This window comes from Aphis gossypii, chromosome 1 (assembly GCF_020184175.1).
Source record: "Aphis gossypii isolate Hap1 chromosome 1, ASM2018417v2, whole genome shotgun sequence".
Classification (NCBI taxonomy): Eukaryota; Metazoa; Arthropoda; class Insecta; order Hemiptera; family Aphididae; genus Aphis; species Aphis gossypii.
Window position 1 is genome coordinate 80,912,433 of NC_065530.1, and position 19,897 is coordinate 80,932,329.

A 19,897-nucleotide genomic window follows, 5' to 3' on the forward strand; every position below is an offset into this window, starting at 1 on the left:
ATAAAATGGTATTTTGCAAGTGTAATAATAATTTATAATGTTATATAATTTAAATATTAAGTTTAAAAATTTTTTTTTTAAGATATTATTGACAAGATAATGTGATTAGGTCATTTGATTAAAATGTCAATATCTTCGTGAATCTTTAGTTATTTGCATAGGCGTAGAATGGTGGGAGCTAAGGGGGCTATAGTCCCCCAAAAATTATGTTAACCCCTCCAGAATTCTGTGTCTGGACTCTAGTCAGATTTTCCACAAGTGAAAAAAAGGCTATAGCTCCTCCATATAAATTCATCACGCTACGCCTATGGTTATAATATGTTGTATTTCAATATTATATTCAGCATTTTCAGATAGGTATTGTGGTTATCTATTCGCAATAAATATAGGTAAGTATTGGTAATAGGGACGAGACCGTTTTCGACCAAAAACGTACCTTTACCTTTTCGGCCGATTCACTTTTCTACTAAATTGAAAAAATACTGATTCCCTTTTGGACCAAAATAAACATTTTTGAAAAATTATAAAGTTACACAAAACATAAAAAATTATTTAAAATTTAAGACTATCTATTCTATATGAACATTATTATTATATTAATATGTCACAATATTTATAATAATTAATATTGTATAAAATAATAAAATAATAATAATAGATAATTTTGTCAAGAGATACAAGATAACTATTATTGTAAATATTTGTAATTAATAGTACCAAGAAATTCAAATTTGATTTGCAGGACATTTAAAACTCAAATTTATGGAACAATAGTCATCATTTTTAATGTATGTGTATTATTAATATCGTTTTATAAATAATTTCGTCAAGAATTGCATTTTTACGAACAATAATGCTCCAGGTGCAATTTTTAGATAAATTGAAAAACCTAAAATTTAATTTTATATTATTTTTAAAATTTTTTTATATGATATTGTACATATATTGTGGCATATTAACATAAAAATAATGTTAATATATTAATATATTCTTATATTTTAAAAATGTTCTATATATTATTTTACAACATTTTTTACAACTTATAAAAAATTATATAGCAGAAATTATTATATTTTTTTTACATATAGGTATTATATAAATTTTTGTTTGGCCGAAAAGGGAATCAGTTTTTTTTTAAATTTGGTCGGATAGTGAATCGCCCGAAAACGGAAGAGTACATTTTTGGTCGAAAACGGCTATGCCCTATAATAGAAACTGCGTTGAGCCAAAGCGCTACTCAAATTTTTATTGATTATTTTGAATTGATTTTATTAATGCTACCTTAATATTGACATTCAAAAAGGAGGTAGGTAGGTAAAACAATGACTAGCTAGTAATAATGTAAAGTCATTAGTGCTCAAATCATGTATGTATTACTATTATGACTTGATGATTCTGTAAATAAAATATTGAACATATTTTCATACAACAAAATTGGTTGTATTAATATTTTGAGTTTACTTTTTCTAATATTACAAATTTAATTAATCAATATAAAATATACCTAATATTTCTATGAAAACATTTTAAGAGCTAAAGTATTCCAATTTATTACTATCTAGTATTAATTTGGTAAAAACAAAAAAAAACTTCCGAATTATATGTAGCTTATGGGTACTTTAAAATTACTTATATGAACTTACTTCAAAGTTTTTAAGATATTACGTTATTATCATTAAAATAATCAAAATAATCATAAAAATAATTGCGCAATGAAAAGTTTAATATTTGATTTTGATTTTGGACTCTGCAGACCTAAAAATAATATTAAAACAATAAATAAATAATAAAATAAAATAATAAACTTTTTATATTGTATTGAACCACGTGTTGTTATTTGTAAGAATTGCAGTAATTACATCTAAGTATCTAACTTGTCTTAGCATAGGTCGGAGCTAGACATCATAAGTACCTACATTTCGACCGATAAATTGTTTAGTAATGTAAATAATTATAAATAGTTTATGCCGTTTCATTACATATAATATGTTGGCATATGTAATAATAATATTATTATTATCATCATCATTTTGCATTACACATATTATGTGCAGTGATATGACATTGTGAATCAATCTAATCCTGTAATATATTAAAAATTATAAATAATAATTCTTATTTTTGAATCGTTATATTTTGTTGTCCATTATGGCATTGTAACAGTAGTTCTATACACTTTAATGAACGCCAAGAGATTCTGACCACTGTTGGATTATACCCACTGCTTTAGGTATGATGAAACATTTTAGTGTAATGATATGTTATTTGAGGTAGATTATTAAACCGTATCATAGTATAATTTAGAACCTAGCATAAAGGACACGGTGATACATTTCTATGATAAGTGATAATACATTAACTAACAATTTCGTTTAACTAGTACTATAATGTATGTACCTGTATTATATACGTTTCCATTGTGAGTTTATTACGTATTGCATCATTAATGTGTACACAAATGTTGATATGCTACGTCTCATTCAGAACTTATTGTTAATTCTTACAATATTGAGTAGAGAATTGATCATCTTATTGGACTTTGAGATTTGTCGGTATACATCACAGTTCTATAAAATAAAATTTAGTTATTAGATGATATATAAAAATTGTTGATATAGAGCGTCAAGTTTAACACGAGGAATTCAAAATAAATACAATAATAAATATTCTTAGTTTATAAATTCAATAAATATTTTAACGTTGATGATAATAATTCAAGACAATGGAAAACAATTTATATTATTATAATTTATAAATAATAATTAAAATTTTAGTTAAACTACACTACGACAAAACAGAGTTCTAAGAAAATTAAAAACTCGTTAAGTACGTCTTAATTTTAAAAACACATAATATATTTTAAGTTATGACATACATTTAATCTTTGTTGAGTATAAATTAACTGAAAAAAAGAAGATGTAATTAATGAGTTTGATAAATCATTTTTTATTTCAAATATTATTAAGTTATGGCTATGACTCAATTACCAAAATACAAGCACTTACTTTCTTAATTTATTTCCTACAACTTAAATGTAAAATTAATTTATGAATAAATAAATAACTAATTATCATTATTATCCTAATAATTTATAATAAATAATGTATTAAGTAAATGCTTTAATATGTAAAAATTAAAATTAGCCTTCAAAATTGTACAAATCATTACGTCATATTAATAATTATTTAAATGTAGATAAGTATTGTAATTAAATATTTATTCTTTATTTCACAGTGAAAACATATTATCCACGATTTATCATATTGATAAATCATAGAACATAAATTATACGTATGTAGTTACTTATCTCATCACCTGATCAAAAATAATTAATAGATATTATTAAGTTTGAACTGGAGCATTATTTATTTTTTTAATTATTCATTAAAACGGTACTCGACCAGTTTTTAAATTATTATTATATTTATTACATTTTTAGGTTAAAAAACGTATTATTACTATTTTTAATATTATATTTAACAAGATATTATATTTTATTTTGAATCACTTTTTTAACCAATAATTATTTTCTATAATATTTTATCTATTACAATAGTATTATCTATTAAAAACATAAATTCGTAATTAGGTAAACCACCCTTAATATAGGAGTAGTACACTCACAAAATTGAGTCATAAAAATGTTTACTATGAAACCAGAAATTTGATTGGTATTAAATATTTGAATAAAGTGAAAACATGGGTTGATATATTATAGTCGATATAGAAATGTTAAGTTTTTTTGGAATGAGAAGGTTGAGATTGAGTTGAATTTGCATTGTGATAATATTATGAAGGTTAAAAAATAAGAATTGAAATACTTGTGTCCTACATTGTAGAAACAAATTAAAGTTTTCCAAATGATTAGGTATATTATATCTACTGGCTTTATTTCATTTACATGCAATATATTTGGAAAAAAGTATTTTCATAATTTTTTTCACTGCTTCAATGCATATTTAAGTCGAAAGCTTAAATAAAACCGCGTATTAGTGTCCTGACTCCTGGAAGTTAGATTAGGAATATATAAAAAAATATTATCTATAAAATAATAAATAATCCCAAAATTACATTTTTGGAGTTAGGATAATTGCGAGTTAGGCCGACGATATGGTAGATGTGGAAATTGTATAGTACTAGCGTCCAGCATACCATATATTACTAAATAAATGGATTTTAGATCTATACTTCTTTTAACTTATCATCATTTTAAAAATCAAAGCAGAATAATAAAGAAAAAATAATTATACAAGTGATAATATATATAGTACTATCTTACAAGTTTACTAAGAACAATTTTATTGCTTTTTTAAGGGTTTTTAGTTATTGTTGTCTTTCTTTATATGGACACACATAGGTACCTGCAATAGAATAAATCTTGCTAGTTACAACGTAATTTCAGAAATTTAAATAATATACAAATATAAACGTGTTTTTATGAACTACAACTTGTAATTGCTTAAACTTTAATAATAATAATTGTCAATAACAATTTTTTCATTATTTAATAAAATTCTGATTCACTGGCGTTAAGTCCCCGATATATTATGATATGGTATTGGGTACGTAGGTGAATAATAATATGTTTTTGTGTTGGGTGTTATGAAAAAAAAAAAGATACTAATCAAATCTATAGATACTTTTTAATCAATAATTTTATGAAATTAAATGTTCTAATAAGAATATATTATTTTACTTTGCATAGTTTATAATATTTGATCTATAATCTGGTTAGTGTTTTCATTATCCTAAACGCGTATAATATCTGAACAAAATTATGAACAAGACCTATTATAAGTAGTACCTTTAATAATTGTTTTATTTATTTACAACGATCCAATTTCTCATAAATGTTATCATTCATATAAATTTTAAGCCATACAATTTAAAAAATACTTTAAAATAATAATAATAATAATTTTATTAACATTGTTTTATTTTTATTTTTATGTGCATCAAGAAAGGAAAATAAACGCTTAAAAGCTTGTTTTTCAAATTGTTTAGATGAACATTTTGTTAACTATATTATATTCATAATAATATTATAGTATACACCGTCTATATTATATTGGATATAAAATTACGGCGAGTTGCTTGACCCCTGGGCTGCCAAACGATACAGCATACCAATCAGTATATATACCTACCTACTAAGTATACGGCGCACGATGACCATTATAAATACACATAGTGAATTCGATCAAATGGTAAACAGTTATTATAAATTTATTTCCATGTAAAAATGATTTAAACGTTTACAATATAATGGACGCGCATGCAGTATAACAAAGATAACGCGATTTATTACTTTTAATAACTTTAAAAAAAGTATTAGAAATAATAAAACAAACTTCTGTGATCATTTTATAAACAATCAATAATAGTTCACGTGTTTAAGTGTTTTTGAATAGGTAAATAATTTAATTATACAACAATGGCACTTTGACACAATAATGCTGCAGTGTAGTAACGTGTGCATATAAAATGCATATGGATATTATAATAATTTAATGTGAAGGTATTTCTTCATCGGCCACCCTTTAAAAATCATTATTATATTATTATTTTGATTAAATCAGATATCTGTAAGCATTTCAATTATATCGATGCCATTATTACACGTAGTTATGTAAGAATCTATTTATTTGAAGCTTGACTTCTAGTTGTTTGTAAATAAAAGTTCGTTTAACGTACAATATTCAGCATAATATATACATATTTTTTAGATATATATATTGTTAAGATAGGCATAGTATAATGGTAAATGCACTAGGAACAAAAACAGGTAATGTTTTCTAATTTCATTTGTTTCGATTATTACATAAAACGTTTTTATTGATGAATATCAGTTAAATCTTAAGTTTATTGTTTGCACTTCCTATAATAATTACTAGCTGTAACTTAAAAATTTGTCCTTTTTTCAAAATTAACTAGTTATATACAAACGAGTTTAAAAAAAATGTATAAATAGCTATAATTGAAATATTATATAATATAGTCACAGTTAAAAAATAAATAAAAAATAATTTATCGTGTAATAACTAATAACATAATTTTAATACATACATTTATTGTCAACTAAAATTAATATTTATAATTTTCATGGAATGAGCTGATCAATTGTAACTTAAACATAACTAGCTGTTTTTAAATCAAATGCAATTTATTTGAACATTAATTTTTTTGAACCCGAGAAACATTCGAACGTTTTGGCTTCGATAAAAAGTGCAGTTCGACATTGTCCATTATAATTGAAAGAGTTTGTGTTGGGCGCGTGAGGTAGGACCGGTAGGTAGATAAAAGGTGTGTTGCATTATATCGTTTGTAATGGAAAGTATAAGATTAGGATAACGATTTGAGCTACAAATACGTCGATTATTAGAAATTATAGAATAGTTTTAACGCGGAATTTATTATTGAATTATTATCGGTTAGATTCGGATATAAATATTAAATAAGTACTTAGTACATAAATAATCTACGGACAAAAAAATAGTCTCAAATTTATTACGTCATAGGGTTTAATTCTATATTATGTGGGCTGGTGGTATTTCATGGTCATGATATAATCATATTAAACTCCTATAATACATAATATAATATGTACTCGAAATACAATCAAAACGTATTCTTTTTATTTCTGTATTAACAACATATCGTAAACAACTGCAGGTTTAACAATTATCATTTCGATAACCATACTTCGATAGTATTCATTATTACCATGAATAAAATAAAATATTATGTAGGTATATACTTATGACGTGTAACAAGTCAAATATAGGACATTCAGAATTGCACGATATTACCTATTATGATGTTAGTATTATCAATAATCGTATTATGAAGAAAAAAATGACTCCCACTCGACAACCTTCTCGAGTTTTATGCGTTTTTATGTATTGGTTAACTGCATCGAGCGTTTTAAAACCTGCGTATATTGTTCAAATCACCATACCATACCGTTTTATAACGAAATTTTAATAATAAATATACTTACGTTTTTTTTTATTCACATTTCAAATAGTATGTGACGTGGGAGTGTTCATTTAGATACCATTAAAAAAAAAAAAAAAACAAAAAAAAACTGGCCTAAACCGTTATCAAAAATGTTCAAAGAAAATCAGGTATACTATATCACACGAATTAAAAGTGGACGTGCTCCTATCGTTTTTGACATGCTCATAGTTTTTTTTTTTATCGTCACAGAATCTGTTGTAATCTGCGAAGATCATGTGTATAGAACCGTTATGCTTTACGCGTGTTCATCTATTTTTTTCTCGCAGTTTGAGTGTATAACACTTTTTTTGCATCACACGTTTAGCATTTTCACGGATTACGGAGGATAATAATATTATTATTATTATGTACACGAATGTGTACAAAAAAACCGAATGTTTTACTGTCTATATGACGTTTATAATTGGGCTTATTGTATACCTAGGTACATTGTATTAAAATGTGTTTGCCATACCAATTAAAAACTATTTTGAATCAAAATATTCTGGATTGACATTTAGCCCTCATGCTGCATTTCAACGGACTGCAGTACAACTTTAAAGTATAAGTACAATAATTAATATTAAATAGGTAATATTACGTAGGTTTTATCAGACGATAAACGTAGATACAGTATGTATATATCATCAGCAGTTGTGACTTAAAGCGTATCAACTAAAATTTTTTTATTTCATAAGCTTACTTTTTAAAATTTAAATTCATGCTGCAGTTATCTAGAGTTCTAGAAAGTTATAAATTAATTGCTTATATTATATTATATTGTTTGGGAGTATATTATCTTTTAAAATCCACCATAAGTCATAACACAACTCGTAACCATATGGTCACCAATTTTTTTTTATAAATTGCCTTACAGTCAAATTTACATACAATTTTAATTTAAATAAAATATTTATAGTAAAACGTTTCTGGTTAATAATGCCAAATCATATTCCTAATTTCCAAGTACGGTAACTTTCACAGTGATCTGATATTAAATGGGTGATGTGTAGGATATCCGCTTTGAATATAACATATGTACCTACATAAAATAATATTATGCACTGTTAAGTGGGTGGTTAATTTTAACATTTTAACTTATTTTTCAAATTGACTGTTTAATCTCTCATTATATCAAATTCAAATACTATTAACGTTTTTGAAAATATTATTTTAACATAATTTTAAGTCTTAGTAAAAAACTTTTCCAAAATAATTATTTCGATATGTAAAAATGAAAATTCTATTTTATTACTCTATGTTATATACCTACCTACTAAATTATAATACATAGTCTTATAACTCATTAACTACTCGTCAAAAATTCGTTTATTACCACCAATAATAATAATAAATAAATAATAATAATTTATAATTATATATTTTAATACATTTAAGTGCTCCGAAAAATATGTTGCTTTATAATAAGGAATTAAAAATGTTGATGATGTCAAAAAAAGAAAATTTATTTTTCAAAACGTTGTTTTGTAATGAGTTAAAATTATGTAAAAAATATATTTCCATGTTATTAGTTTTTAAATAATGAGTATTCATCGATAAATAATCATTCAGTATATAATGTATGTATTATGTATGAGTATTAACTATTAATTATTATAGTGATATAAAATATTACTCGTATATAATAAGTCTATATAGATGTCTATAGGTACCAATTTAAATCAATGAAAAGTATAAAAAAAACACACATAAAATACAAATAAACCTATACTGAGTGTAGTTAGTTTATGAATTTAACAAAACGTTTGATTTTTTTTAATGATGGCAATTATACATTTTTTTTTTTTTTAATAAAGACAGTACCTAATATACCTAGGTACGTATTATGTGAAGGTCAAAACAATAATTTAACATATTATAGCAAAAAAATAATACTAACTGGAATTATTATGACTCAGGGACAGTACTAGTAACCAGTTTGATCAATGAATAGAACACAAGACTTATATTTTATTATTTTTCCTGTCAATGAACCATTATTATATGATATGAAACAAGCTGTAAATATTATTAAAGCATTTTTAAGTTAAAAATAGATGTTTACACTTATATGCTATACCACATTCCATTCCATTTCATTTGAAATATCTATAATCACCTAAACTCTATAGGTAAATATAACATTTAACAGCAACTATCCGTTAAACGAGTACAATTTTACGAACTCTAACAGTTGATGTAGTAATGAAGATCATGAAAATTATAACTTACCTATTATATATATTACTACTAATAGATTTCAGAATTTTAATTGATTAAAATATCGTATACATAGTAGATACCTATTATAATAGTATTCGCCGAAACAAATTTAAAGTGTATAGATCCTGGTTAGTTTTTTATCCGCCAATAGTAAGATAATATAATAAATAATAAAAATAATTTGGAAATAAATGTAAAACAGCAGAATCCGGTTTTAAAAAATATATTAACAATATTATAAGGTAATGTCAACGATAATCTTATCATAATCGTTGTTTTTTTTTAATTTAACTGTAATAATTTAGCAATTTAGCTACCTATATACTTTAAATACTACAACTTATTATGGTAAAAAAAAAGCAATAACGCGAGTTGTTTTAAGATTATATTTAAGTGTATAATAATATATTCGATATTATTATTATGCTGTATAGGTGCGACGGTTTTAAATTTCATTATTTAAATAAGTACATAATTATTACATTTAAAAGTGAAAACGGTTTTATAATGATTAAACAATTTTTTATATATAATACTATTTGATTTCTCAAGCTTTTATTTTTATTTGATGTATGTTATAATTACGTTTTATTCCTAATAATGTACAGGACATACATAAAAGTAGGTGTATATTTTATAAACGTAGGTGTCTAAATATTAAATAAACACTTGAGTTTTTTTTTTAAAAATTCGTTAATAACTTAACTATCAAATGCTTTAAACATTGGTTGTATTGTTATTTTATAAGTTATTTATTTTAAGATAAATATAATTTTCAGTTATAATTACAAAAGGTACCTATTCAATTTAAACAAAGTTCATTTATATTGATAGTAAACTACGGCCTTTTTCATTCATGAAAGTAATTTTATTATTAAATTTAAGTAGTAAATAATGTATAGTGGTAAGTTTATAAATATATACTTATATCTTAATTTCGTTTGAGTAAACAACAGGTTTATTAATTTGTATGTGTAGGTACTCATTTATAGTAAGGGGAAAGTCGTTAGATTAGGTGCCAAAAACATCAAATCATTACAAATGGAAAGTAAAACGAATAGAGATTGGTACTGGTACATACATAGGATAATTATCATTGTTCATTTTGTGAACTTTAACGATATACCATAACTATTAAGGTTTATAAGATTAGTTTTTCTATGTACTTACTCAACTATAATATTGCTGATTGCAGACCACCCAATAATTCCTATCCTAATCATTATATAAAGTGCAAAAAATAATTGATTTTTATTTTATAGAAATATGATGTTTATCATTCGTCTACTTAAATTTAAATGCACACTAAGGTCTTAGTGGTAGTTAAGTACCTATTTATAATACACTATCCATCTCAGTTGCGCTCGATTTGTCTGTGAATATCGTGATGATCAGTAAAAACGACTGTGAATGGCCAATGGAAGTTAATTTCTGCTAGGAATGGTCATTGTCTTTAATGTGATCACGTCGGCTAAGTTCTAAGAAACGTATAAGATACTTCTGCATATATATATGTATATACGTTTGTATTAAAAAAAAGGCTATGAAACAAAATATAGAAGAAGAATGAAGAGGAAAAACAGACTATTAAAAGAGTGAAAACTAATAGGGCAAATAAACGCGGTGTAAGCCAAAAGATATGTTTGTACGAAGTGCCGCACGGATGAAACGTCTGCGAGAAGGTGAATATACATGTTTAATGTATATAATATATTATGTATTATATACATATATGTATCGTAATGTCTGGTTAAGACATTCCTCTTATGTACGAGTTTTATATAGTGGGCAATCGTATGCAGTTTACACTTGTGGTGACATTGTGCAATGAATGAGGAGATTTCAAGTTCACGCCACATATATATTATTATATAACGATATGTGTGAAGTAAATCGAAGATCAAAATATCAAATGCTGTAGTTTAACGAATTGTTTGACTTAAAGTAAACGAACGAGTTGTATAATAGTCATAAATATCACATACCTAATCTAACTCAACTATGGGAATAGGTATATTTTTTTATACGTGAATGTATATAGCTATAATTTACACAATATGAACAATAAACATAAAATTTAAGCTGAAATTGTTATTTAAGTTTCAATAATTTTTACATATATATATAATATATTATATTCTGAGCTAAGTTATATAAATGTATTGATTTTACAATTATGAATGTTTTTATTTTATGTACGCTTACACGATAAGTATTCTATAAAATGTTTCAATTTTCAAAAATGGGGGTGGTTTTGGATAAAAAATTATTCCTAACTTTTACTTTAAACATGTCAAAATTAAAAACTAGCAGTATTTTATTCACAAACAAAAAGTTAAGTATAACGGGAAATTTTTATACAATAAACCAATTTTCAATTTAAACTGATTGATTTATTTTATTATATAATTCAAAAACTTTCGATTTTTACCAAGTATTTATATGATAATTTTTGAACTACTTAAAGATATTTTAAATTTAAATTTTTAAATCATTAGACATTTTCATTTTTATAAAATATATCGATTAAAAATCATTCGTTAAATTGAAATGTTTGACAATTTAATACAAAGCTCCTCATAAGTTGTTAATTTTTGAATTAAAAAATATCGAAACTCTATAATCATAATACTTTTTTATAAGCTTCAAAAGTTAAAATTTTGACGAAATTCATAAAAATTACAAATTTATCAAATTTTATTGTAATTAAAAATACAAAAAAAAATTGATTTTAAACCCAAGATTTGAAATTTGATAAAAGGTTCTTTAAAACTTTTTCAACCTATATTTGATAAACCAATTTTACCGGAAATCTTATTAGTTTTTAATAAAAATAAAACATATCACGAAATATACTTAGTATATAGGTTGATTAACCGTCACCACTCAAAATCGTTTTTCGTAATAATGACTAACCTAACCCATGACTTCTATCTAATGTACATCAGGGCGATACCCACTTGTCTACTTTTTTTTTTATAATTAACTATAGCGTGTATATTTTATTTGTAAATAAGTGTTTTAAGCATGAAAATGACATTTTGATCCTAAATATTCGTTTATCTAATATTTTATAATAAATGTTGATGATCTAGCTTAAAGTTGGAATTATTCAACCATTTACTGAGTGACTTGAATTGATATTTTATCCGAAAAAGTTAACATATTTTATTAGCTATTTTTTTGTAAATGTTTACTTTAAATTTTTTTTAATTGTTCGCCGATTCATATTTTGTTCATTTTATTTATTTATTGAATATAAATACTATAAAATATACATGTATAACTAAATATTATTATTTATTATCTTGATGCATACTAGGTTGGTATATTAATGTGGCTTATATAACTTAAATAAGTTTATAAATAATATTTCTCAAATGACTTATGTCGTATAATGCTATTTTCTGTTTTTAATTGATTAAATTTTGTATAAACTTTTGTAAACTATACTGGTAGGGTGATTGTAAACTTTGCGGGGTCTACTCCAATATTATCCGATGGAAACATATACACTCTCTCGGGTCTTAAGTATTGCTAATTTAATTTAATAACAATCATATAATAATAATAATATAAATGAATGCTTTTAGCTGCTATAAGCTATAATGTATAGTCAAAATACAATGAAAAAAAAAATCATAAAATAAATTTAATTTTCAAAATATACGTATAACAAAATAAAAATATTTAAATTTAACTTTTTTGATAGTAGGAACACCATTTAAAAATAACTTATGGTGTCTTTATTATTTAATATTTTTTAAGTTATAGCTTTTCTTTATTATTATATATGTATCTGACTGTTTTTACTTGTTTTTTTGTTTTTAGTTAATTGCAACTTGGAATTTTGAATAATTTTGACCCATAATGTTGACCCGGGTTTAACTATTTTAAAAAATCGGGAGAGTTTATTATAAAATCGGGAAAATTTACCACCACCTCACCAAAAGCATTTGTAAAAAATTGTGCTTAAAAACAATTATTATATTAAAATATATAAATATATATATATTCAATTACAATATTTGTGTGTTTTCCTTTCAAAGATTTGTTAATTGTTTACACTTGATATAATTTTATCAGTGATAATTCAAAGAAATATAACTTAAAATTGTTTTTTCATTGTCTATACCTAATTAAAATGGTCATCTACATTAAACTAAAATAAATTTGTTATTATTTATATCAAGATTTTACTTTTATTTTTTTTATACATAACACATGTAAGAAATACAAATTTAAAATATATAAAAATTGTGTAATGAAAACCTAAAATACATTTATTTTAACTTTACCTATTGGAAAAACCTCGTTAAATCTCGAAGATTATTTTTCTTAAATAAATACGCAGAAAAAAGTATAAACCCTATACAAATTTAATATTTATATTCTTGTATTGTTATTTTAAGTTATATAGTTAACTCAATAAATATATAATATTACATGTATATCTATAAGAATCAATCAAAATAAATTGACTCAGTAATAAACTAGGTGTTTTGTACGAGGTCAGTAATAGCTAGGTTGATTTGTTCAAAAATGAAAGTTGACCTGAGGTTATATGGGAAACCGCAGTTTAGCTGACGTATGAGGAGAGGGAAAATTGTTTAATTTTATAGATGTAAATATTATGTCTTTACAGCAATTTTTCACAATGACATTAATGACAACAAACCTATGTGTAATTTACCCCGCTTTTTAAAATAATAATAAGCACATTTATTGTAACATTAATAGGTATAGTAGTATAGAATTATTTAAATGTAACATTTTGTGTTTGATTTACAATTATATATAGGTACTTATCATAGTGTCGAGATAAGACAATAATAATAATAATAAAAAAATTATTATATTAATATTTTTCAAATTCAATGGACTTCAAACAAACAAGAATTTATAGTGTTTTTGCTTGTCATCCACATTTTTATGCAAGTATTCTAAGGTGAAAACGGTAAAAAAAATAAAACGTTACCTGATCTTTAGCTCCTCCATCTCGTTAAAATACTTAAAACAAAACACAATTAAAGAATAAAATCAGTGTTTAGGATTGATTTATAATATATTAAAATACTGGATAAAAATTTCTTCCAACGAATTATACTATATTATACTATAATTATTCAATTAAAAAAAAAAAAAAAAAACAGTTACATAGAGCTGATAGAGCAAATTCTATAGCGGTAAACGTTTGCTAATATTGCAAATGTCATGATCCAGCGTTTGGTTTGTACTTTGTTTATTTCAAATAACCAATAACCGTAGTTAAGTTTGTTCATATCTGGTCATGTCTATATTGAAGTTAATATTCTGTTACTATCACGGAATTATCATGGAGTATAATTATTTATAACTTGTACCACGGTTAATTTACTGCATCAAACGTTTACAAATTTTAACCTTACAAACATGTATGTTGGCATTTGTATTGTAAAAAGTTTCCCGCTGTAGATTTTTATCATACATTTTAAAGTTTGTTTGTTAAAATTTATTCTTGGACCTTTTTTTACTCATAATATATTCAGTGTTTGAGATTTAATAATATTTATTATATTAGTGTATTTTAATAATTTATAGGTTCCTTTGGAAGAAACGGTTTCATTTGCAATTATGAGTTACCTATCAATTTATCACCATTATATTTTATAGAATTATTTTTGTTTAGGTAGTAATTGCTTACATAGTATAAAATATTGTATTGATGTAGCATTTCAGATTTGTGATACTTTTGTAAAATAAATATAGTAGATTCTCTATGTCAGTGTACATATTAATTCTATGCAGAATTTATATTAGTATTACCTACAATATTTTAATTTGGGTAGGATATGAAATAAGAATTCGGCAGAGCAACAACTGAAAGGTTAGCGTGTTCTTCACTAAAATATTGTTTTTCTGGTCGTCAAAACTGTAGTCTACACATAAAATATTTACTTACTTAGACTACTTTACTTACTAAATACTTACTTGACTCTCTAGATCTACCTTAAGAGTATCATTTTATAGAGGGTGCAACAGGCTGTGCAAATGCAACGGCATCACTAAACATAAATATAATAACAATTTGCATTTAACCTATCAATTAACATGATACGAATATTAGTTAAAATGTATTAAATTTCTTTGTTATCAAATTTATCATACCTAATATCAAATCATAACATATTATCTTTTTAAAGATTGTGAGTTGTGTTACATTGTTGTATAAAACTTAATTTGTTTTAAATAATAGAGAGTTTGTTTCAACAAATGGCTTTAGTTGCTTATAATTTTCAATTTTTAAAATTTAAATTCTTTAAATTGCTAGTTATTTGAAAAATTATAACTGATATGAATGGTAATTACGATTAGAATTATAAATGGAAAAAATAGAATATTTATATTTTTGTAATTCTATATATTATACGACCGGATGAAATGTTAAAATTAGCCTATATTTAAAAACTGGAACATCCAAAAAATAACCAAAATAATATCCATGATCTACTTATATGGCTATATATCACTTATGTTATCTGTATTTTATATTGTAGTAAATACAGATATTATAATATTTATAATAGTATGCGATATATTTACAATTAGTCTTATCGTATTAATTTTAGCTTCGAGTCTACAGATTATAAGAATTGTTATCAATAAATTAGTCTTCTTAAAATTATAAGAATAAACTTATGTATAGTTGTATATAATATGGATTCATAATAGTTTTTGTTTAATAATAATTAATCAATTTATCAAACGAACCAAACTTTTTTTTTTTACTATATTTTATTTTATTGTAAAGGTGTAACATTGAAAAATTTGGGCATAAATCTAGTTTGGTGCCCACTCAAATTTTTCAATTTTTTTTTCAGAAACCTACGTAAAGTATTTCAACGAATTTAGAACATTAGTGCAAAAATAAATTTCTGGAAATCAATAGTTTTTAAGAATAGGTCACAAGGTAAAAACAATTATTTCAATCGTTATCAAATGTAATATTAATTATTTGTTGTTGTATACTGTTTGTATATTGTTTTATACCACGGTTTAAGATATACCTTAATTATCTTAAACCGTGTTTTATACCCATGGTATATTTGCCCTTTGGTATACCATGGAAGACTATAATGGTCTAAAAGCGGGTTTCCACCACATACGTGTACATGCATAGAAAATTGTTTTCTGTGATTGGTTGGTATACATGGTAAGTTTTTGGTATACCAGAAAGTTTATACGTTACAACCAATCACATATAAGTATTTTTATGCGCGTACACGTACACATATGTAGTGGAAACACGCCTTTACCCAGTAGTTTTTAACCTTTTTCGAATGACGGAACACTTAACATTTTATAAGGTTTTCGCGGAACACAGCCATAAAATAAAACAGTAATTATTTAAATTTTTTAAATTTTAATATATTAAACAATACATGTATAGCATAAACCAGTTTGCATACATGTTAGTAAAATAAACCAAAAAACCTAAAATGATTCTATAGACTGACATACACTGGTGACTATAGTTTATACATTTATCATTACCTATATATACTCTTAACTCATGGTGGTTTAACATAATAAGGTGAAAAGGAATGTTTAGGATTTTAATACTTTGAGCGAGCTAAGTGACCACGTCGGGATGAAAATATCACAAATTTCAATTATCTTTAACTTTGAAATAGGTCTGATCGCCAAATTCTAATTTTCTCATTGTTTTCATTATGCTTAAATACATAGGTACGTTAAAAAAATAAACATTGCAAAAAAAGAGTGTTAAATAAAACAGAAAAGTTCCAAATGCGCGGTAAAATAGAGCATTGTACGCATGCGTACAACATCAAAAATCGTGAGCTTCACAAGACAATATCTTAAAACTAATGATTACCAATTTATTTTTTCACCATCGTTAAAAACTCATTATTTATATTGGTTTCCAAAAAACAAAACTGCAAAATTTGCGTGGGTGCTAAACTAAATTTGTTCCCAAAATTGTATAACTCGAGTATTTCTTCAAAATATAATAATATAATTATAATACATAATTAATAATTATTTACGTAACTAACATTAAATACGAACATTAAATTAAAACAAAAATATGTCGATGTTATATTGGAATTTTTCCTTTTTTATTTTTAAATTATAAATTATTTAACGATTTGAACGTCGCACTGCTGATATCAAATCTACAAAACTATACCTATTTATACTATTATTATTATTTATTACGATTGAATATGATCTCATCACTTATCGTATGACACATTTAGTCTATAACGTCTGCAAAAAAAATACAAAAACAGTGAAGATACGTAGAAAACTAGAAAAACAAAAAGAAAGAAAAAAGTCGTGGAAAAAACTACGAAGCCAGCGCGTTCCGTACGGCTTCGAAAAGCCCATCTGTTCGGTTACAGTGGTTGCGTCCGGCGGACACGTGACGTCACCGCGCCAGCAACAGGCGGAGGGCATCAACACGCGAAGGTGGTATACGTTATAATAGCGGCCACCTCTTGTTTGTCCGTCTACCGGCGGGTTCTTTTCAGTCTTGCACGACAACCCGCGAGTTCCACATTACCGGCGGTAGTGGACATCGGGTTTTATTCTCCCGATATTTATTACGCTCTACGTGTTAGTTCGTTAGTTTATTAATTTTTTTTTCCTAGTAATTTCATAAATAATACACTAACAAAATTTATAAGAAAAAAATATTTAATAAATAATAATAATTTTTAAATTACTTAAAATTTTTACTAATTTTTTTTCTCAAACCGTATTGTTGAGTGCATTGAGTAAAAGTGATACGTTATATTAATATAATATAATCTTTATTTATATTTTGTGTTCGCGTATATTCGCATTGTGTGATACACTATCATGTACATCGAACACACGTGACAGAACATGCCAAAATACGGTAAGTACCTCATCTCTGTAAAATTGGATTTAAAAAATTAAATTAGTAATATAATAAGATTTTTCTATCATCCATAAATAATTTTTATATAAAAAAAAAATCTTTGAATATCACATTGTTTAAGGTTATCTAATTGTTATTAGAAACGTAGAAATAATATAAATAATGCGATATTTAATAATGATACCAAACACTTGTAATTTGTAGATATTCTATTAATTATTTAAAATTACTATACACAGTAAAAACCTGACAACAGTTTTATTTTGGAGGAACTTATTCTTAAAAAAGTAACCGAACTCTTTTATTTATAATATATTTTACAAGTTTTTTCGATTATATTTGAATTTAATCACCAGTGAACAAAATTAAATACGAACTTTTACATCTTATTCTATTTATATCTTGTATTAAAAATTTATAAAATTCATTTTAAGATTAAACCACATTTTTTATATTAAAAATGTATTGAATTCTATTCAAAATTTAGCGGTTTACCCGGCGATTACCTATTTTGTTTGACATTAAATCCACTACTGACACAAACCTATAACTTGTACAAAAAGCGTACATTTTAAAAATATTTTTAAACGTCTTAAAATTTAATTATTTTATGGGAAATAAAAAAAGTGAAAATATCATTTTTAAATAACGTTTTTTTTTATCTAAAAATGCAATCGTGATGAATAATTGTGAACAGAAAAGTGTAAGTTTTTAATAGTGTTGTCTCAATGACTTTCTAAAACGTAAACTAATCCAAACACGGTTTGAAAGTGATATATTATACACTACATCTACATAAATTAAGTTGACAAGTTTGCCTACACATTCGGTATTGTCATTAAAATTAGTATTTGTACACATAAGTCTTAATTTTCGTTTGTATATAGTCTTACACTATTTTCAAATCTTTGGTTTATGTCCAACTGATAACTCGTGTCGTACTAACATGTTTTTATTTTTGGGGGGAAAACTTTTCTTTCAAACATGTCAGGCAAGAGTAAAACACTTTCGTCACGGTTTGCTACACGTAATGCAGCCCCCTGTGTTAGAAGTAAACGTGACTATAAAAGCAACAGTTGTACGGGTTGTGTTAAATGCTTGAAAACAATTAAATAATTTATGCGTGTTCAGACCTTCGTATATACGAGGAAATTATTAAAACTATTTAGAAAAATTAGCCAAAGACTTATTTAATAGTATGTCAGCTGCAGGATACGGGAAAACCACGAAGGTTTTCGCCCCAAGTTTACGATATATTATACATATTATCATATAGTATACCATTTTTTTTTTTTTTTTGTTAATTGCCTTGAATTTTAATTTAACTGAGTAATTATACATAAATAAATACACTTTATTTTGAGTATAAGCGTATTGCACATTTGCACTACAGAAGGTATTGTTTAAAATTTATAGTTATAAAGTTAACTTGTTACAGAAAAAAAAATAACTCGTTTTTATAATACATTTTTTAAGCTACATACATAATCATTAATATTGTGAAATAATAGTTTCTTTTGGCTGATTAAATTTTGTATACAATTATAATACCTACTCATTAAAATTAATAACTCATATATTGCTTAATTTAATAAAACATCTTATAATGGATATGTATTTAAAATATTTTAATACTTAACTTTATTATAAAAAACATTACTATTATTAGTTACTAACTAATTGAACCTTTTTTAAGAAATTATAAATTTGTACATCATTTTCAAAATATAATAATCGTAAGTATAATCAGCTCTTAGAAATTGTATT

The 19,897-nt window shown here is 24.6% G+C and overlaps 1 protein-coding gene and 1 long non-coding RNA gene across 2 annotated transcripts in view; one reads left to right on the top strand and one right to left on the bottom strand.

Annotated features, from left to right (window-relative positions):
* Positions 1–1,808: 1,808 nt before the first annotated feature.
* LOC126549048 (uncharacterized) lies at positions 1,809–14,457 on the bottom strand. The gene is made up of 3 exons (XR_007603190.1): positions 14,201–14,457; positions 2,398–2,567; positions 1,809–2,307 (listed from the first exon to the last, which is right to left on the bottom strand). It is a non-coding gene; the product is annotated as an uncharacterized LOC126549048 (long non-coding RNA).
* Positions 14,458–17,768: 3,311 nt separating this feature from the next.
* The window catches only part of LOC114126776 (uncharacterized), a 126,000-nt gene continuing 123,871 nt past the window's right edge, over positions 17,769–19,897 (top strand). Inside the window, exon 1 of the mRNA XM_050209554.1 lies at positions 17,769–18,127. Coding sequence (XP_050065511.1) covers positions 18,115–18,127 — 13 coding nt within the window. The 5' untranslated portion in view covers positions 17,769–18,114. The remainder of the gene's footprint in view (positions 18,128–19,897) is intronic.